The sequence below is a fragment of the Podarcis filfolensis genome, assembly GCF_964270895.1.
Source record: "Podarcis filfolensis genome assembly, chromosome: 7".
Lineage (NCBI taxonomy): Eukaryota > Metazoa > Chordata > Lepidosauria > Squamata > Lacertidae > Podarcis > Podarcis filfolensis.
This window is the reverse complement of record NC_139603.1, coordinates 89,596,328-89,616,864: the sequence shown is the minus strand read 5'-3', so window position 1 is coordinate 89,616,864 and position 20,537 is coordinate 89,596,328. Positions and strand designations below refer to the sequence as shown.

Below are 20,537 nucleotides of genomic sequence, written 5' to 3'. Positions count from 1 at the left end.
GCTTCCATTTTTGTGCCAATAAAATTCTTGCTGCCGTCATTGCATATAAAAACAACTTACAGTCCTTTCTGTTTATATCATCTCCTACAGTGCCAAGTAAAAAATGCTTCTGGCTTCTTAATAAATGTATATTTCAACATCTTTTTCATCTCATTATATATCATTTCCCAGAAGTTTTTCACTTTTTTACATTCCCACCACAAGTGATAAAATGTTCCTTCTTTTTCTTTACATTCCCAACATTTATTAACAACTTTATACATTTTAGCTAATTTCACAGGCGTAATATACCACCTATACAACATTTTCATCACATTTTCTTTTAAGGCATTGCATGCAATAAATTTTAATCCTTTCCACAGTTTTTCCCAATCTTTTAACTGTGTATTATACACAAAGTCTTTGGCCCAATGTATCATAACTGACTTTACCTCTTCATCTTTCAAATGCCATTCAAGCAGCAATTTATACATTTTAGACAAAGTTTTACATTTATTACTCAATATCTCCATTTCAAATTTTGATTTCTTTTCATCAAATCCTTTTTCCTTTAATTCCTGTTTAAACATTTCATTGACTTGGCGGTAGTGCAGCCAATCATTCACATATTCTTTAACTTCTTCATAGGGTTTCATTTTCCATTTACTCCCTTCCTTTTGTATTAATTTTCCATATGTAACCCAATTCTTGCTCATATTTATCTTTTTCACACTCATTGCTTCTAATGGAGATAACCACTGTGGTGTTTTACGTTCTAATAGGTTTTTATACCTATCCCATATTTCAAATAGAGATCTTCGCAATGTATGGTTTCCAAGCCACTGCCTAATTTCTTCCTTCCTTCCTTCTCAACAGAAAAGCATCCGCCCTCAAGTGGTGACGACCTTTGAACTCCCAGGCTGCTATGACATGTGGACGGTGATCTCGCCCCAGAAGACGGAAGAGGCAGCGGTGCGTATGGCCTCTACTTCCCAGGGGCTTTGAGCCACTTTCTTTGGAGGAGGAGGCTTTCCTTCCAGCCTCTCTCCCACAAAGGCAGAGGCTCTGTGCACTGTGACAGCATCCCTGGCCACCCTCTTCTCCTGACAGGAGGAAGATGCCCAGGGAGAAAGTGCAGAGAAGGAGCCGGCCCCACCAGAGCCTGCTGACGACGGGAAGCGGCACGGATTCCTCATTCTGAGCCGGGAAGACTCCACCATGGTGAGTGCTGGCATTTTCCGTTGGGCATGGGCCCGGGTGCCCTCTGGAGCTTGGCTGAGTGTGCTTCAGTGACTAAGGGGAAGGCAACTGGCAGCTGAAAGGGGCTGTTTTGAGGGAGATCAGCCGAGTGGGCAGTGTCAAAGAGGTTGGGGGGTGTACAGATCTGCCAATGGCTGGCAGCATGAGAAGAAGAAGAGTTTGGATTTGGTATCCCGCTTTATCACTACCCGAAGGAGTCTCAAAGCGGCTAACATTCTCCTTTCCCTTCCTCCCCCACAACAAACACTCTGTGAGGTAAGTGGAGCTGAGAGACGTCAGATAAGTGTGACTGGCCCAAGGTCACCCAGCAGCTGCATGTGGAGGAGCGGAGACTCGAACCCGGTTCCCCAGATTACGAGTCTACCGCTCTTAACCACTACACCACTGGCTCCCTTTGAGAAGAAAGCTGGAACTTGCTCTGCCCCCTTCACTCTAGCTCCAAAGGATCCATCTCCTCAGAGTATTGTGGAAGAACGATGTCAATCAACGTTTGGTGGTCTCCTTCTACCGGTCCACAATAGAAAGTGTCCTTTCATACTGCATCACGGTGTGGGACGCTGGTTTGACATCAACTGATAGGAAGTGCCTACAGATGGTGGTGAATACAGCACAAGATATTATGGGCTGTCCTGTGAATCCGCTGGATGAAATAGCGGAAGAAGGTTGCCTCAGGAGAGTGAGGGAAATTCTCAGGGATGATTCACACCCTGGCCGGCACTTTCTTGATCTCCTGCCCTCGGGCAGAAGATACAGAAGCATGATTAGTCGCACCAACAGGGTAAAGAACAGCTTCTATCCTGGGCTGTTAGGCTGCTGAATGAAAAGATAACAACAGGGCAGCTGACTTTCAGGTTTGATGGGTGTGCGTCAGTAAACGAGGAGAATTAAGGCTAAGAGAGCTGAGTGGGGGGTGCTTGTGTGATCTCACTGTATACAAGTTGTACAAGTAACAATAAAGTATTTCATATTAATTATGGGGTGGCATGACTCCACACACACCTTCCTTTTTCCAGGGGCAATCCCTGTATGATCTTCCTCTTGGGAATATTCCCTTAAGGGGAACATGGGTGTGACTGTTTCTTCTTTGCCTCCCCCCCTCAGATCCTACAGACGGGCCAGGAAATCATGGAGCTGGACACCAGTGGCTTTGCCACCCAGGGGCCCACGGTCTATGCCGGCAACATTGGCGAGAACCGCTACATCGTCCAGGTGTCTCCCCTGGGAATCCGCCTGCTGGAAGGGGGTGAGTACAGGTGGAGCTCTCAAGCTTGGTTTTAAAGGCTTGGTTCCTGGAAGAAGCCCTTGGCCTAGAAACTGAATCACTAGATAAGGGAAACAGTGGAGGTTGGTGAGAGAGACTTGAGCAAACATACTTTTGAAAGCACCACGGATTCTGGGACGGTTGGTGTCCAGGGTGGGGGCCATTAGAGGGCGGCCTGAGCTCCCGGCAGGGGTTGGTCTGCCTTTCAGCTGCCTGTCTCTCTGCCTCACAGTGAACCAGCTGCACTTCATCCCAGTGGATCTCGGCTCGCCCATCATACACTGTGCCGTGGCCGACCCCTACGTGGTGATCATGAGCTCCGAGGGGCAGGTCACTATGTTTGTGCTGAAGAGTGACACCTACGGGGGCCGGACACACCGGCTCACCTTGCAGAAGCCGCAGCTGCATCATGTGAGTACGAGCTGTAAATAAATAAATAAATAAATTTTATTTATACCCCGCCCTCCCCAGCCAAGACTGGCCTCAGGGCGGCTAACACCCGATATAAAACAAATTGATTGAAATACAACTTAAAAACAATATTAAAATACAACATTAAAATGCAGCCTCATTTCAGTAGAAACTCAAATCAAAAACTTTTTGGGGGATGAAAATGTCAAGTCTTCACCAAGTCTAACTATCCAGACTGAACCTATGTGGGCCAGAAAAAGCCAGGGAAATCCCCAAATAGGAGTTCCATCACAGGAGGAGAAAGGAAAAAAGAAAAAGGGGGAGGGAATCCAATTGACTCCAAGCCAAAGGCCAGGTGGAACAACTCTGTCTTACAGGCCCTGCGGAAAGAAACCAGATCCTGCAGGGCCCTGGTCTCATGAGACAGAGCATTCCACCAGGCCGGAGCCACTGTTAAAAAGCCCCTGGCTCTGGTTGAGGCTAATCTGACTTCCTTAGGGTCCGGGACCTCTAGGGTGTTGCTCTTTATGGACCTTAAGGTCCTCCGTAAGCATAGAATCATACAATAGAATTGGAAGGGAGCTTGAGGGTCATCTAGTCCAACCCCCTGCGATGCAGGAATCTTTCCCACAGCCGTCCCTAGATGGGCTTGAACCACCAACCTTCTGGTTCACAGCCAGACACACTGACCCATTGCACCAGGAGGGGGCCACAATCCCTTAGAACAGCATTGTGATGATCCCAGACTCAACCCTGTGCTCTGCAAACATTAGCTGCTTGTTATACAGAAGGCTTCGCAGTCACATCTCATCACAGAAACTCAAAATCCTGTGTCTGGTTCCTCAGCTCAACCACAGAGCATTTTTTTTACTCACAGAAGGCCCATGGTTCAGTTTGTGGCATCTCTAATCTGCTTTGTTTTACAAGGAAAGGATCCTAACCTTCCTCCACCAGGGCCAGGGCCTTCTCAGTGATGGCTCCGACCTGGTGGAATGCTCTGTCCCATGAGACCAGGGTCCTGCAGGATTTAACTTCCTTCCTCAGGGCCTGTAAGACAGAGCTATTCCGCCTGGCTTTCAATTTGAACCTGACCTGATCTTTTATTCCCCTTCCTTCCCTCCCCCTCCACTTTTTATGAAGATTACCCGCTCTGGGATCCCACAGCTAATTCTCCCCTGGTCTCCTCGCTGGCCCAAGTAGGACTAATTTAGCCAGCTAGCCCTGGTGATCATCTAATGTTTATTGGATGGATTTCCCCCCTAAATTGATTTTTGAATTCTGAATTTATTGTTATTCATGATTTATACTGTATTTTATGCTGTTCTTTATTGTATCAATTGTCTTAAATTTGTTGTTAGCCACCCTGAGCCCGGTTTTTTGAACTGGGAAGGGCGGGGTATAAATATTTTATTATAATTATTATAACCCGTATGGTTAACTTGCAGAGATACATTTGAAAACACAGAGCAGTGCCTGGCACGGTGAGGCTCTGTGCAGGGGCTTTTATCACCCCTTCTTGGCTAGCAGTAGCAGAAGACATTGTGCAAAAAAAATTCACGTTTGCTCAGTTTGCATAGCTTATTAGTGAGGTCTCCAAAAGTGGATCTTCTAACAAAGAATGTGCACAGTCTGCTTTCAGCCGAGGTTCTTGGCATAACCAGATTCTGAGTCTGCTTCCACGCTGCTCAGTTAAGAGCAGGTCATCCTGTGTCTTGCTCTGAGGCAAGCTGTTGTCACCCCTCCAGCAATCGAAGGTGATTGCGCTGTGTGTATACCGGGATGTCAGCGGCATGTTCACCACTGAGAGCCATCCATCCAGCTCCCGGGACGAGCTTTCCTTGAGGACTCAGTCAGAATCTGAGGCTCCCATCCAGGATATCAGGTGGGTCTTGAGGCATGGCGAAGAACTCTGGGAAGGGCTAGGGATTTAGCCATTTTGTGTTGGAGTTTGGGTTGTAAAATACGGGTTGTGAGATGGTTGTTTTGGGTTTTTAAGGCTTTTCTGCGTAGGAGGTACATTGGATGTGTAAAAGTACAAAGGGGTAGTTTGCTTAACTAGTTTTGCATGGAAGGGCCAAAAGTTCGTCTTAGGAACCCAGCAATTAGGAAATAGAAACTTAATCAGTACTCCGCTGTTCCGATTGCTTAAAAGGTTGAAAGGGGGAGTGAAAATGTTGTATATAAGTCATGCTAGAAGATAAATTAGGCTGCAGTCCTAATCATACCCAGTATTGGGCGTAGGCTGGGCCACTTCATCCAGGTTAAAGGACTGTCGGGTAGAGACAGCGAGAGGAAAATAAAGATATCCACTTGGTCACGGCGATTCACTTAACACAGGGGTTCTCAAACTTGTAGTACCAGTGGGTAAGTATGATGAGAGTCGTAGTCCAACAGCAGCTGGAGACCCAAGTTTGAGAAATACCGACTTAACAGGAAGTAGGGATTGGATTGGCTGGTTTGCTTGCCTTACTCACCTCTCATGGTGCAAGCTACAGCCTGCACTATCACACCTGTTCTTTCAGGTAATTGGGGCAGGTGTGCTCAGTGAGGAGATGGGAGGATTCAAAGTAGCGTATTTTTCACTCCATAAGACGCACCTGACCATAAGACGCACCTACTTTTTAGAGGAGGAAAACAAGAAAAAAATATTCTGAACGAAACAGTGGATGTATGATTTTTGTGGTTCATTTTTGTGGCCACAGATATGATATGTGATTTGACAGTGAGTTTGGGGTAGCCCAATGCAAAAATCCTGAGAATCCAGGTGCATCCGTGCTTTGTAACCACATTTTTGTGCCATTGCGGCCCCACGAAACAGTGGATGTGTGATTTTTTGGGTGCAGGCTATAGCCATGGACATGCTATGTGATCTGATGGAGAATTTGGGGTGACCCAATGCAAAAATCCTGAGGATTCATGTGCTTTTACCTCCCCCCCCTCCCAGGCAGCCTCCTTTATCACTAGTGTCTCTTATCTCCCTCCTGATCGCTTGCAGATCAGCTGCTCAGTCGCTTCGTTTCAATACCCCCTTCCCTCTTTCTAAAAAAAAAAAAAAAGCATGATCTGCTTTTCACCCCTGGGCAACTTGGCTCCAGGGACCACTCATTCATTCCATAAGATGCACAGACATTTCCCCTTAGTTTTTAGGAGGAAAAAAGTGTGTCTTATGGAGTGAAAAATACGGTACCTTGTGTAGATCCTGAGTAAAGAATCAGATACCTACTTGTGAGGACAGCAGCAGGAGAAATTCTCAGCCGGCCCTCAGTTTCTTTGGCTCTCAGTGTTGTTCAACCCTGTAGTGATGCTCCATCTGGGACTTCATTTAAGCTTTGGGCCCATGTGCTGCCTACAGAAGTTTTGAGACCTGCACTGTAATCTTGCTGTGAGTGGGCCCGTTCTTGGATCAGGCTTTGCAACAGCTGCCCAGGTGTCTTGAGCGTAACTGCCTTCCTCCTCCTCTCTTCTCCCATGTACAGCAACACAATAGACGATGAGGAAGAAATGCTGTACGGTGAATCCGGCACCTTGTTTAGCCCCACCAAGGAGGAGCCGCGCCGCTGCAGCCTGCCCTTGGCCGACAGGGATCCTCACCAGTACAAGGCAGAGCCCACTCACTGGTGTGTGCTGGTCCGGGAGAACGGTGCCATGGAGGTGAGGCCATGCAGTGCCCGGGGCAGCGGGAGTGAGCCAGTCTCAGCCGGGTCCCTCTTGGCCCCTGCTACTTTCTCCCTCTTTCTCTCTCGTGTAGATCTACCAGCTGCCTGAATGGCGCCTGGTCTTCCTGGTGAAGAATTTCCCCATGGGGCAGAGGGTGCTGGTGGACAGTTCCTTCGGGCAGCCTGCCAGCCAGGGCGAGGCCAAGAAGGAGGAGGTGGTCCGTCAGACCGAGATGCCGCTGGTCAAGGAGGTGCTGCTGGTGGCCCTGGGAAATCGGCAGAGCCGGCCGTACCTGCTGGTGAGCTCCGAGGGTGGGTGGGGGGGTCCTCTGTGCGCAGAGTTATCTGTGTCTCCCGTCTGCTTGGATCTGAAGCACGTAGACATTTTGATACACATGCAAAGCAGCCAAGCAGGAAACCCAGTAAATCAGGTACAGATACTCCAGACACCAGCCCTTCTGCAAGTTTGGCCCCTGGCTTCAAGTGATGGTGATATTGGGGCAAATGGTTTCTGCGCAATAAGTACCGTATTTTTCGCTCCATAAGATGCACCTGAGCATAAGATGCAACTAGTTTTTAGGGGAGGAAAATAAGAAAGCAACACAAAGCCTCCTGAGCAAAGAGGGAGCGCTCCTCTCTCTTCGCTCAGGAGGCTTTGCGGGGCTATCCCTGAAGCCAGGACAACAAGCGGGATCAGTGCGCACCGAGAGAGCGTTGCTCTTGGGGGCTTTTGCGGGAGGTGGGGGGAAGGGATAGAGCCACGCACTCTGTCCCTTCCCCCACCTCCCGCAAAAGCCAGGGATAGCCGCGTGAAGCTTCCGCAGGGCAGCAGGAGGCTTTGCATGGCTAAGCCAGAAGCTAAAACAGCTCCCTCTCGCTGTTCTGGCTTCTGGGATAGCCGTGCAGCCTGCATTCGCTCCATAAGACGCACACACATTTCACCTTGCTTTTTAGGAGTTGAAAAGTGCGTCTTATAGAGCGAAAAATACGGTAGGTGCAATTGCTTTTTGTCTGGTGCAGGAAGAGGGAGGGAGAGAGCCAATTTCTTGGGAATGCCTGGGCTCTTCCGTGATCATGTTACAAGGTGTGTTTCTGATCCCCACCCCTTGAGTGCTCAACACACATGTGGCTATCTCTCACTTGGCATGTTGAGGGATAACAGGATCGATGCCCACGTTCTCCACCAGCAATCATACTCGGGGAAACCATAAGCCAATGGCCTTCTGGATGTGGCTGGACTACAACTCACATCATCTTTGACCACGCTGGCAGCTGAGGTTTGTGGGAGCTGGAGTCGAGCAACACCTGGAGAGCTCCCGAGACCCTTTGCCCTAAGCTGTCATTCACTCGCTGCGTCTGCTCCCTCCCTGCTCTTAATGATCTTGTGGGAGGAACTGAGGGAGACATCCACTGATGCACCACCCTCCCCACCACACCTGGGGCTCAGGGCTTTCATACTGAGGAGGACCAATCAGCATCCCTGCAGGGTTGAGCGTCTAATTCATAGTGCTTACCTTGCCCTGTCCTGGAAGCTGCTTGGTCGGTTGAGACTCACATTACTGGTGCCTGAGCCTACAGTGGGGATAATTCCAGAGAAGCGGACACGGAGCAATGGATCCAAACTACAAGAAAGAAGATTCCACCTAAACATTAGGAAGAACTTCCTGACAGTAAGAGCTGTTCGACAGTGGAATTTGCTGCCAAGGAGTGTGGTGGAGTCTCCTTCTTTGGAGGTCTTTAAGCAGAGGCTTGACAACCATATGTCAGGAGTGCTCTGATGGTGTTTCCTGCTCTGCAGGGGGTTGGACTCGATGGCCCTTGTGGTCTCTTCCAACTCTATGATTCTATGATTCTAATTGGAAGTGCTGGTTTAAACCTTTAAAGCCCGAACTGGTGTCTGAGATGCTGTTGCCTAAAGGACTGCCTTTGTCGGTGTGAGGTTATCCAGCGTTCAGCATCGTCATCTCAGGCTCAGCTCTGGTCTCCCTGTAGTGGGGCCTTCTCTGCAACAGCACCTTGATTGTGGCATTCCCTCCCTGGGGGGAAATAGCAAGAGTGTGTGCTGTCTGGCTTTTACAAATTATTTTCCCTAAGGGGAGAGTTAATACCATGGGACAGCTGCTGTAATCAAGGTCTGTGGATGAAGGATCCAGGAGCTTAGAGGACCATGAGGGCTACAAGGCGGGGTCATGGCAAGGCCTTGGCGCTATGGTTCTTTTTGCCCCAGCAATGAGCTGTGTCCCCATGGCCTGAGAGTGCTCAATCTGTTGATGCAGTGAGCCAAGGGACAGGCTGAAGCTCACTTTATTTCTCCACCCTGTTGACAGGTCCACGTGGACCAAGAGCTGCTCATCTACGAAGCTTTTAACCACGGCTCTCAGCTGGGCCAGACCAACCTCAAAGTGCGGTTCAAGAAGGTAAGAGCCACTCTGCCTTCTCCCCAGGCCACTGGACCGCTGCAGTCTCCCTTGCAGGCTTCCCTCTGCACTCGAAGGGAAGGCTTCCCCACTGACCTCCTCCTGCCCTTTGACGCCCTTTCCCTTCCAATCAGGTTCCCCATAACATTAACTTCCGGGAGAAGAAGCCCAGGCCGTCGAAGAAGAAGCCGGACGGCGTGGGTGGAGAGGAATTGGGGGCTGCCAGGGGGCGGGTTGCCCGGTTCCGCTACTTTGAGGATATCTATGGATACTCGGGGGTGAGTCTCGCGGAGGAGTCTTCCTTGGGAGATTCTCAGGAGAAGCCTTTCTCTTTGGGGAGTTGGGCAAGGACGCTCTCTTCCTGAGGCTTTGTGGAACCTCTGCCTGCCAGAGCAGCCACTACTGGCCTGGCGCAGGAGAAGACTGTGCTCATGATCAGCCCCAGGTCCTGATTGTGTTTGCATTTCTTCCCAGGTGTTCATTTGTGGCCCCTCCCCACACTGGCTGCTGGTAACGTCTCGGGGGGCCCTACGCCTTCACCCCATGACCATAGACGGGCCCATTGAGTCCTTTGCCCCCTTCCACAACGTCAACTGCCCCAAGGGCTTCCTCTACTTCAACCGGCAGGTAGGCCTGGCCTGGCGACAGAAGCTTGGATGGGATGCCTGCCTTATTTCTTTCATTTGCCTTCTGCCTGCTACATTTGAGGCAGCTCACTCTGCACCTGAGCTGCTGCTGCCGAGAGAAGATGTATCCACAGGTGAGAACAAGGCCTTGTCTGTGTCCTCTGCTACAGGGGGAGCTGCGCATCAGCGTCTTGCCTGCCTACCTTTCCTACGACGCACCGTGGCCCGTCCGGAAGATCCCACTGCGCTGCACTGCACATTACGTATCCTACCACGTGGAGTCCAAGGTAGGGCTGTGTGGAGCGGGACCTTCAGCAGAGCCTTATCGGTGGTGGGGAAGTGGAGTCCTCCACTGTCACAACAAGGCCTTCTGCTCAACTCACGCCCCCAAATGCCTTAATGAGTTTGCTCCCTCCGGCAGGTCTACGCGGTGGCCACCAGCATCAACAACCATTGCACCAGGATCCCCCGCATGACGGGCGAGGAGAAGGAATTTGAGACCATCGAGCGAGGTGGGTGGCTCGCAGCTGTTGGAAAATGCCGTCTCTCTCTGCGGAGGAGAGGTCTTTGACTTGAAGAGTCAGCCCCTTGTGCTGGGCAGGTCTTGAGGTTGGGTTGTGAGATAGAGGGAGATGGGCTTTGGATCCTCTCTCCCCCACTGGAAAAGGCCACCCAACCCCTTGGTTTGCCCTCCAGAACAAGGCAATCTGACTTGTTCCATCTAGCTCACTCTTGCTTTCTCTGGTTGGTGGTCGCTCTCCAGGGTCTCAAGGTGGGGAAATAATAATAATAATAATAATAATAATAATAATAATAATAATAATAATAAAAAATTATTATTAATAATAATAATAATAATAATAATAATAATAATAAATTAATAATAATAGTAATAAATTAATAATAATAATAAATTAATAATAATAATAGTAATAAATTAAATTAATAATAATAATAATAAATTAATAATAATACTAATAATAATAATAATTAATAATAATAATAATAATAATAATAATAATAATAATAATAATATATTTATACCCCGCCCATCTGTCTGGGTTTCCCCAGCCACTATGGGCGGCTTCCAACCAAATATTAAAATACAGTAATGCATCAAACATTAAAAGCTTCCCTAAACAGGGCTGCCTTCAGATGTCTTCTAAAAGTCTGGTAGTTGTTGTTCTTTTTGACATCTGGTGGGAAGGCGTTCCACAGGGCGGGTGCCACCACCGAGAAGGCCCTCTGCCCTGTAGCTTTGCTTCTCACGGTGAGGGAACCACCAGAGCCCTTGGCGCTGGACCTCAGTGTCCGGGCAGAATGATGGGGGTGGAGACTCTCCTTCAGATATACTGGACCGAGGCAGTTTAGGGCTTTAAAGGTCAGCACCAACACTTTGAATTGTGCTTGGAAACATACTGGTCTTCCACATCCCCTGGTGCCTGATACTTAACCCAGAGATGCTGGAGGCTTGGGCAGCCAAAGCAGGTGTGAGCTCTCCTAGATGAGCCATGGCCCCTTGTGCCCCCCTCCTGCCCAGCTGGGTCTGATGGTGATGCCAGCTGCATACCTATTTATCCCTCTCTCTCTCTCTCTCTGATCCCCACCTCCAGATGATCGCTACATGCACCCGCTGCAGGAGGCCTTTTCCATCCAGCTGATCTCTCCGGTCAGCTGGGAGACGATTCCAAACACCAGGTGAGGAGGGTGCTCAGCCCTTGGGCTTGTGGCGGCAGAAGCCCAAGAAAGCTCCTTCCCAGGCAGCGGCAGGTGGGGAAGATCTGGTGCCTGGTTGGGTTCCAGGTGTGGAATATCAGGAGAGCCTGGTGGCTGCTGCTGCATCAAAGCAAAGGACCACCTGGTCCAGCATCCATTTGCCTTCAAGGGCCATTCAGATGCGTCCTGGAAGCAGAACTGGAAAGATTTAGTTCAGTGGTCCCCAAGGTTTTTGGGCCACTACCCACTTAGTTCCCCAGTCCTCCCTACCCTACAAAAAGCATTATTCAGAACAGCAGCTAGCATAACCCACTAAGGAAGAGAAAAACACAGTAGCCCCAGCTAAGGGTGCTTCATTCAGTCTTGGGGAAGGGGAAGAGGCTGCCTTCTCTTGGTGCAGAGACTGCACTCACTCTCCGTGGGGCTGCCCTTGAGACTGACCCAGAAACTCCAGCGGGTGCAGAATGCTGTGGCGAGACTCCTTACGGGGTCCCCGCTGCAAGATCACATTCACCCGGTGCTGTACCAGCTGCACTGGCTCCCAGTGGAGTACAGGATCAGGCTCAAGGTGCTGGTTTTAACCTTTAAAGGCCTATACCTGCAGGACTGCCTCTCCTGGTATGTCCCACGGAGGACCTTGCGATCTTCAAATAAAAACATCTTGGAGGTCCCAGGCCACAGGGAGGTTAGGCTGGCCTCAACCAGAGCCAGGGCTTTTTCGGCCGTGGCCCCGATCTGGTGGAACGCCATGTCACAAGAGACTAGGGCCCTGTGGGACTTGACATCTTTCCGCAGAGCCTGCAAGACGGAGCTGTTCCACCAGGCCTTTGGCCAAGGCACAGTCTGACCCCCTCCTTCGGTAATCCTCATAGAACTCTAGCCCAATGGTTGCCATTAATTTGATTTGAATTGATTTTGAAATGAATTGATTTTAGAATGTTGTGATACTTTTATTGTTGTTATCCGCTCTGAGCCCGGCTTCAGCTGGGGAGGGCGGGTTATAAATAAAAATTATTATTATTATTATTATTGGGGCACCCAGAAGGCAGCTTGGCCTGGCTCCCCCTCCAACCTCTCCTGCCTCTTTTCGATCTGCAGGATCGACCTGGAGGAGTGGGAGCACGTGACCTGCATGAAGACCGTGTCTCTCAAGAGCGAGGAGACCGTCTCGGGCCTGAAGGGCTACATCGCCGTGGGGACTTGCCTCATGCAGGGCGAGGAGGTGACCTGCAGGGGCCGGGTGAGTCAGACAACGCTGGGCGCTTGAACAAGAGGCAACACAGCTGGGGGCTTCTTCTGCAGTTCCACCCATCCTTCTCCCACAGTTCCTGCCTGCTGCCTTCACAGGCCCAGTCCTTGGAGGAGGAGGAGTTTGGATTTGATATCCCGCTTTATCACTCCCCTTCAGGAGTCTCAAAGCGGCTAACATTCTCCTTTCCCTTCCTCCCCCACAACAAACACTCTGTGAGGTGAGTGGGGCTGAGAGACTTCAGAGAAGTGTGATTGGCCCAAGGTCACCCAGCAGCTGCAGGTGGAAGAGCGGAGACCCGAACCCGGGTCCCCAGATTACGAGACTACCGCTCTTAACCACTACACCACACTGGCTCCCAGATTTCCCCAGTTTGGACACGTTGGACTCATTCATCCATCTGGCGAACTGCGTGTTTTGCTGGCAGCCTCTCCCAATTTGGGATGAGTGGCGGCATCAGGATCCAAGGAACACAATTGCAGAATTGTAGAGTCGGAAGGGACCCTGAGGGTCATCTAGTCCAACCCCCTGCAATGCAGGAATCTCAGCTAAAGTATCCATGACAGATGGACACCCAAACTCTGCTTAAAAACCTCTGAGGAAGGAGAGTCCACAACCTCCCGAGGGAGACGGTTACATTATCAGACAGCTCTTACCATCAGAAAGTTCTTCCTGGTGTTTAGTCAGAATCTTTCTTGTAACTTGAATCCATTGGTTCAAGTCTTACCCTCCAGAGCAGGAGAAAACAAGGTTGCTCCCTCCTGCATGTGACAGCCCTTTAGATATTTGAAGATGGCTCTCATATCCCCTCACTCCTCTTTTCCAGGTTAAATATACCCAGGTCCTTCAACCGTTCCTCATACGGCTTTGCTTCTAGAGCCTTGATCATCCTAGTTGCCCTCCTATGCACACGTTCCAGGTGGTCAATATACTTGTTAAATTGTGGTGCCCAGAACACGGGACTCCAGGTGGGGTCTGACCAAGGCAGAATAGAGCAGGGCTATGACTTCCCTTCATCTGTTGATGCAGCTTAGAATAGCATTAGCCTTTTTGCTGCATCACACAGACTTATGAACTGGGGCTAGAAAACTCTGTTTGTACCTCCAGGGTTTTTCATTGTGCTCTGAAGAGGGTCTTGTATGTGTTCTGGGTTCTACAGCGGATGCATGGAGAAGTGAGGCAAAGACCTGAAGGCTCAAAAACAGAATAGTCGTGAATAGGCAAAGTTCTGCTCTGTGCCAGCTAATTGAAAAAGTAAATTATAGTAATAATCCACTCACTCAGTGTGCCGCCATGTGACGCTGGAATCATTTACCTGCTGCGATGGCACCTTATACTGATGAACACAGTTACATTTTTGCAGTTCTCATTTAGTATTTTGTTTATTGCAAGAAGTCCCTGGTTTCCCAGCTTGCAACAGAGGAAGGGGATGTTTCTAGTTTAGCAATGCAAAGCCAAGCTGCCCTGGTTATGTAGGATGACTCTCCCTTCCTTGCTCCCCTGCCCTCAGATCTTGATCATGGACATCATCGAAGTGGTTCCAGAGCCTGGGCAGCCCCTCACCAAGAACAAATTCAAGGTGTTGTACGAGAAGGAGCAGAAGGGGCCTGTTACTGCTCTCTGCCACTGCAACGGCTACCTGGTGTCGGCCATTGGCCAGAAGGTGAGCAGGGCCTAGAAGAGGTGGGCGGAATGCCGCTCTCGGGGGCTTATTCAGTGTAGAATGTGGATTCGTTGCTCCTAAACACTCCGCAGCCATCCTTGGGGTGAAAGCTTCTGTCACCCTTTCAGTGTAGGTTATTCTGACTTATGTAGGCGGTTATGAGTATGCCGTCAGGGAGCTGCAATTATTCCTGTTGAGTTAATTCATAATATTGTGTGTGTGTTTGTGTGCATGATGTTGGCCCGTGAAGTTGGGAAGTTACGGAAGGTAGTTTGAGCGCCTCAAGTTGAAACAGGATAGTAACCCCCAGGCTGCAAGGAGATGGTTCTGCGACGTGGACTCTTTATAGAATGTAGACTTGGGGGTGTCTGGAAAGGAGACCTCTTCTTCTATTACTGCTTTTATGTAAAAGCTTTCTGTACCACGTTTCAGAGAGTTTTCCAGGGTGTGCTTTGCAGAATGAAGATAAAGTGCAAATCAAAAGGGGTGGTTAGAATGCAGACGTGCCTTGCAGGGCTGGCAAGGTGAGCTTTCTGTGGTTTAGAGAAGGAATTGCTGAAAACCAGAACTTGAGGCATCAGCAACATGGTACAACAGAAAGATGGGGAGAAGAACCAACCCAGACCTTGTGATCATCATCTGTGTTGTTGTCTGCTACTGTGTTGTGCATTTTTGAGTTTTTATATTGCAAACGGCCCTGTGATCCTTGGATGAAGGGCGGTATAGAAATTAAGTAAGCAAATAAATGGGAAGTGAGAGATGAGGTGGGGAGAAGGGCTTTCCTGTCCCCTTGCCCCCTGCCTGGGCTGAGCCCTGGTCTCTCTCCCTGCTGCAGATCTTCCTATGGAGCTTGAAGGACAATGACCTGACGGGCATGGCCTTCATCGACACGCAGCTCTATATCCACCAGATGATCAGCGTCAAGAACTTCATCCTGGCAGCTGACCTCATGAAGAGCATCTCGCTGCTGCGCTACCAGGAGGAGAGCAAGACTCTCTCCCTCGTCAGCAGGGTATGGGGCGTGGACCCTTTCCTAGAGGGTTGGCAGGGGGGCGGGCAGGGCAGAATGGGCCTGTTTGAGCCCTGCCCCACCTGGCTGACTTCTCCCTCTCTCTTGCCTCCAGGACGCCAAACCCCTGGAAGTTTACAGTGTGGACTTCATGGTGGACAACGCTCAGCTGGGATTTCTTGGTGAGCAGCCTGAGCGTGGCATTGGGGGAGCCCCTTCAGGAGGGTTCATTCCAGCAGCCTTGGCTCTGTCCCAGGATGCTGGTGTTGGGGGCTGGGGAAGACTCAGACCCATGTCCAGGCTTTACAAGGTGGTGGCCCACCTGTGTTTTGAACAACACAAACCCTTTTCCCTGGATTTGGCACAAGCCAAAATACAGAATTATAGAATTGGAAGGGTTTGTTTAGTCCAGTTCTCTGCAATGCAGGAATCACAGCCAAAATGACCATCCAATCTCTGTTTAAAAGCCCCCAAGCAAGGGACAGCTATGTTTCTGGCACCGTCAGGCTACGTCATTGATCTCTTTTACTCTATTTTGCAGTGTCTGACAGGGACCGGAACCTCCTTGTTTACATGTATCTGCCGGAAGGTGAGATCAAAGTTTGTCTTTTGTTCTGGGGAGATTGGATCTGTCCCTCTTCCTGTTTCCCATCACTCAGCTGACTCCTAGTCTCAGGGAACAAGAATCTTGGGGCTTCCTGTTGGCAAGGAGTGCTGGGGCTTTTGGAAAGAGATGTTTGGGCCGGGTGGGCTGTCTCTGGATCTCCGGCTCAAGCCCCTACGTTGTCCCACATACCACATGGCCTCTGAGCCGCCTTCAACAGTCTGGTGCCCTCCAGACACCCCTCGGCTGGGGCTGATGGGAGTTGTAGTTCAGCAGCACCCAGAGGCGAAGGATCATTGTCTCCCTCCCTCCCTCCCACCTCTTTGCTTTTCTCTCCAGCAAAGGAAAGCTTTGGGGGGATGCGCCTCCTCCGCAGGGCCGATTTCCACGTGGGAGCCCACGTCAACGCCTTCTGGAGGACCCCGTGCCGCGGGGCCATGGAGGGGCCCACCAAGAAATCCATTGCGTGGGAGAACAAGCACATCACCTGGTTTGGTAAGGGGGCCTCTGAAGGAGACACCCGGGGAGTCATCTTGGCCAGAGTCGAAGGGAACTGAGCCTGCAGCCTCTTTGCGTTTCAGGTTTAGAATTTCAAATTCTAAGATGTTAAAATCTGGGAAGATTTTGTTGTAAAATCCAGAATTCTATTTTTGAGTGTTGGCAACTGAATATAAAGAAGGAAAGGACTTTACATTTGTGTGAAGACAGTTCAATTTTATGCCTTGGGAATGAGTTCGAAATTACCTACCCTTGTGACATTTTGAGTTTCCCATTCAAGAGCTTGCTGACACATTTGCACTTAATGCCAAGCCATGGTTTCTTCAGCAAGGCACAAGTCATCTCACAGACAAACAAAGCAGCCATGGGTTGTTTCTCCACAGCTTGGTTTCCTCCCCCAGCTGTTCGCTCCATGTTCCTCTGTAGCTCAGCAAGCAGCTGGGCTGGGCTGGGCTTGGCTGTCCGAACGATGGTTGAAGCAAAAGCAAGGCTGTGGGCTTCAGAAATAATACCAACCAGTAGTTAAAATAAGCCAAGGTTGAGAAGCCAGAGACGGTCAATCATGGCCTCACATGGTGGTTTGTTGCCGGAACAGAAACTATGGTTAAGTCTCCTGGGCTGGGGTGTTCTAACAAACCACGGTTTGGCATTACGTGCAAACCATGGTGTACTTATGTGAGAGGGGAAATCCAGGTGGCTAAACGTGTCCATGCTCTCTGAGCCAAAGGCACCCGCTTGAGCCTTAACTCTGAAGGGGGGGTGTGGTGTTTCTTCCCCCCTCCAGCCACGCTTGACGGAGGGATTGGGCTGCTGCTGCCCATGCAAGAGAAGACCTACCGGCGCCTGCTGATGCTGCAGAACGCCCTGACCACGATGCTGCCCCACCATGCCGGCCTCAACCCGCGTGCCTTCAGGTAGCTTGTTCCCGGGGTCCTGCCTCTTCAAGTCCCTCTACCCCTGCTTGACCCCCTCTGTGTGCTCCTTGGGGAGCAGCGCTGTTGGAGGGGAGGAAAGAGCCACCCACAGTCTCATTTATGTGCCTATGTTTGGTGGGAGGGGAGCCTGGCTCTGCAGTCCCCTTCTGCACATATTGCTGTCTGCAGAGCGCCATGGGCCACTCTGGCATCTGCGCCTTCCACACCATTTCCTGCAAGCAGAATCTGCCCGTGGGAGGGCTGGTGGGATATAGGCCTCGCAGGGAGAGCGTGAGACTGTTTCAGAGCCAATGGGTGACTTGGCTGGGGAGCAGAAGACCTTGTCTGTCCACATGTGGGATAAGCAGGCTGGCTGCCAAGTTCACCCCTGGGTTATGGGTCACACATAAGATCAGATTAGCAGACATCTAAAGGCAGCCCTGTTTAGGGAAGTTTTTTAATATTTATTGCTGTATTGTTTTTAACACTCGATTGGAAGCCGCCCAGAGTGGCTGGGGAAACTCAGCCAGATGGGCGGGGTAGAAATAATAAATAATTTATTATTATTATTAGTATTATTATTAGTAGTAGTATTAGTTAAAGGCAGGAGTCGGCAAGGTTTACCTCACCTGGGCTGGTTCACTTCAACAGAGATCCTTCCGTGGGCTGGATTGCGCACGCACCCGCAATTTCTGGCGTCTGCACAGATGTGATTTCCGGCACCATGGAAGCAAGTCCCCGCACTGCGCCAGTTTAGTGCAGCGCACAGGGACTTGCCGAGCAGGCGGCTCGATTTGGGGGCAGCTCGTGGGCCGGTTAAATGACCCCCATGGGCCTTAGGTTGCCGACCCCTGGTTAAAGGATTACAAACCCCATCACCATTCCTGCTGCCTGCCAGAGCTGGAGTGCTTGAATGAGGCAGGGACCCCAGCACTCCTCTCACGACGTTCCTCCTGCCCCTCCTTAGGATGCTGCACATGGACCGGCGCATCTTGCAGAACGCCGTGCGCAACGTCTTGGACGGGGAGCTGCTCAACCGCTACCTTTACCTGAGCACCATGGAGCGCAGCGAGCTGGCCAAGAAAATCGGCACCACACCGGACATTGTGAGTGGGGTGGGGGCGAAGAGCCAGGAAGGCAAGGGTCACCTCCTCTGGCAGGGGCTGCTTCCGGCTCCAGAGCAGACGAGGTGCGCATTGTGTGCCTGCTGCGCTGTGAGAAAGCCAGCCTCTGTCTCAAGGGATTTTCTGCGGCGTTCCTTGCAAAACAGCTTGGGTGGCAGCTCAACCCAAGCGGCCTTGAGAGCAGCCTTTGCAGGAAATAAGGGAGGGAATCCTTTAGTTTTTATCAGGAGCATAAATCACTTGTGCTGAGCTGGATTTGTAGCTGTTATTATTGTACTGCTTGGGCTTCTTCCACCCCCAGGTGGCTCTTGTGGCCTGTCAGGGTTGGCTAAGGCAGTGGTTCCCAATTAGCTAATGACAGAGGACCCCCTCTTTTGCCACAGACCCCCTACTTTTGAAAATTTTGATAACTCTCTGCAAAGCCAGATAGCAGCAGGGTGGGGGCTCTGTGAAACTGCTGTACTGCGCAGTTTCCACTCCCCTCGGTTGAGCAGTTAACGGAGCCCCCAGCTTGCTGCTGGCTTGTCTGAGCCGGTGATGGGGGGGGCTCCGTTAAAGTGCTCCTCCCCCCAGCTGTAGGGAGCCCCAATGCTTCTCCTGCTCATATGCAAACCAGAGAAGCATTGGGCTCCTTCAGCTGGGGTGCAGGCTGCCTTCTGAGGCATTGGAGCTGTTCAGCTGGGGAATGGGAAGGCCTCTTCCACACACACCCCGCCAACTGAGCAGTTCTGTGAAGGATCAATACTCCTCGGCTCGCCCTTTAGCCTGAGAGGCATCCGGATCCGCTCCCCGTGTAGGGCTGGGCCATGTATCTTGGAAGAAGCAGCCGAGACAAATTCCAGTCATTGTGATATATCACCATATACTAGTATTTAGCTGCTGATAGATCACAATGTTGAAAACAAAGAATCGCCCAGCTCTAACGCTAAACTAAATAATCAGAGGGCGAGCTGTTGTGCTAATCCTAGTGGCAATTTGCTTACCTATTTCCCCTGTTGGACTTCCAAGATGAACCATGAACCCCCAAACTCATCAGGCAAGATTCACTGAAAACCCAATTCCAAGCAGTGGGAGACTCATCAAAACCTGATAGTTGTTGAAAGCAATTAGAAGTTCTTTTCAGTTAAAAAGTAGGGAACAAGGGGAAGGGATCCCTTAAATAATAATAATAATAATAATAATAATAATAATAATAATAATAATAATAATGTGAACCTGCCCCGTGGAGCAACCTATTTGCATTCTCTCTCTCTCTCTCTCTCTCTCTCTCTCTCTCTCTCTCTCTCTCTCTCTCTCTCTCTCCTCCCTTCCAAGAGCCCTAAGAAACTGTGTCAGAAGTTTGTGCCCAATCCCAGCTCACTTGCCATCCAGCAACTATTTTCCAGTTTTTCCCCTTCCAGCAAGCAAGCACTAGTCACGAGCAGAGGCTGGGTGATCCATGGATCACTATTGTGGCTTTCACTGTGCAATTAACAAGATAAGTGAGTCCCTGGCAAGGGATGGTGCCCCAGACCCCCATGGGCCCCTAATTGGGAACCCCTGGGCTAAGGGATCTGTGCCATAACAGAAGACCGCCTTTCAAGGGGAAGTTCCTTGCAAGGGAGAAATTTCCCTCCTGGGCAATTCCTAATGACCCTCTTTCCCCCCTTCTGTCTACAGATCCTGGAAGATTTGCTGGAGATCGATCGCGTCACAGCTCATTTCTAAGGATTCCCTTTCCCCGCAACTGCACCCCTCGATTTGGCTGCAGGGGGCGGCCCAGCCTCCCTGTCTGCCCCCCCATTGGAACCCCAATGTTTGTAATGTCTTCCTGACTGGGCTACAGGACTCTTTATCAGTTATGTGTTTTTATAAAACTGGCAAGGATTTGTAAAGAAATTGTGAACTTGCAGTGATTGGGCTACCAGTTTGTGGAGCTGCATGGGCAAGATCTTGTGTCATGCGTGGGTGGCGGGGGTTGTAGTACAGAGAGGCTGGCTGCCACTCATTGCTGCTGTTGAGGAAGCAGGTGAATGACACGGCTTCATATGTTTGAGACCGCCTGCCAGGGTTTAGTGGTTCCAAGAGAAGAAGTGTTTGGATTTGATATCCCGCTTTATCACTACCTGAAGGAGTCTCAGAGCGGCTAACATTCTCCTTTCCCTTCCTCC

General features: G+C 50.3%; 1 protein-coding gene across 3 annotated transcripts in view; it reads left to right on the top strand.

Annotated features, from left to right (window-relative positions):
• The window catches only part of CPSF1 (cleavage and polyadenylation specific factor 1), a 39,810-nt gene extending 19,545 nt beyond the window's left edge, over window positions 1–20,265 (top strand). For all 3 annotated transcript variants that reach the window (XM_083621830.1, XM_083621831.1, XM_083621832.1), the window contains exons 17-38: window positions 856–951; window positions 1,090–1,200; window positions 2,341–2,482; window positions 2,733–2,911; window positions 4,657–4,793; window positions 6,388–6,562; window positions 6,660–6,866; window positions 8,895–8,984; window positions 9,119–9,262; window positions 9,459–9,611; window positions 9,781–9,897; window positions 10,032–10,122; window positions 11,224–11,308; window positions 12,425–12,566; window positions 14,086–14,238; window positions 15,074–15,250; window positions 15,363–15,429; window positions 15,789–15,836; window positions 16,191–16,346; window positions 17,134–17,263; window positions 18,231–18,369; window positions 20,047–20,265. In XM_083621830.1, coding sequence (XP_083477956.1) covers window positions 856–951; window positions 1,090–1,200; window positions 2,341–2,482; window positions 2,733–2,911; window positions 4,657–4,793; window positions 6,388–6,562; window positions 6,660–6,866; window positions 8,895–8,984; window positions 9,119–9,262; window positions 9,459–9,611; window positions 9,781–9,897; window positions 10,032–10,122; window positions 11,224–11,308; window positions 12,425–12,566; window positions 14,086–14,238; window positions 15,074–15,250; window positions 15,363–15,429; window positions 15,789–15,836; window positions 16,191–16,346; window positions 17,134–17,263; window positions 18,231–18,369; window positions 20,047–20,094 — 2,787 coding nt within the window. In that variant the 3' untranslated portion in view covers window positions 20,095–20,265. The remainder of the gene's footprint in view (window positions 1–855; window positions 952–1,089; window positions 1,201–2,340; window positions 2,483–2,732; window positions 2,912–4,656; window positions 4,794–6,387; window positions 6,563–6,659; window positions 6,867–8,894; window positions 8,985–9,118; window positions 9,263–9,458; window positions 9,612–9,780; window positions 9,898–10,031; window positions 10,123–11,223; window positions 11,309–12,424; window positions 12,567–14,085; window positions 14,239–15,073; window positions 15,251–15,362; window positions 15,430–15,788; window positions 15,837–16,190; window positions 16,347–17,133; window positions 17,264–18,230; window positions 18,370–20,046) is intronic.
• The last annotated feature ends 272 nt before the right edge of the window (window positions 20,266–20,537 follow it).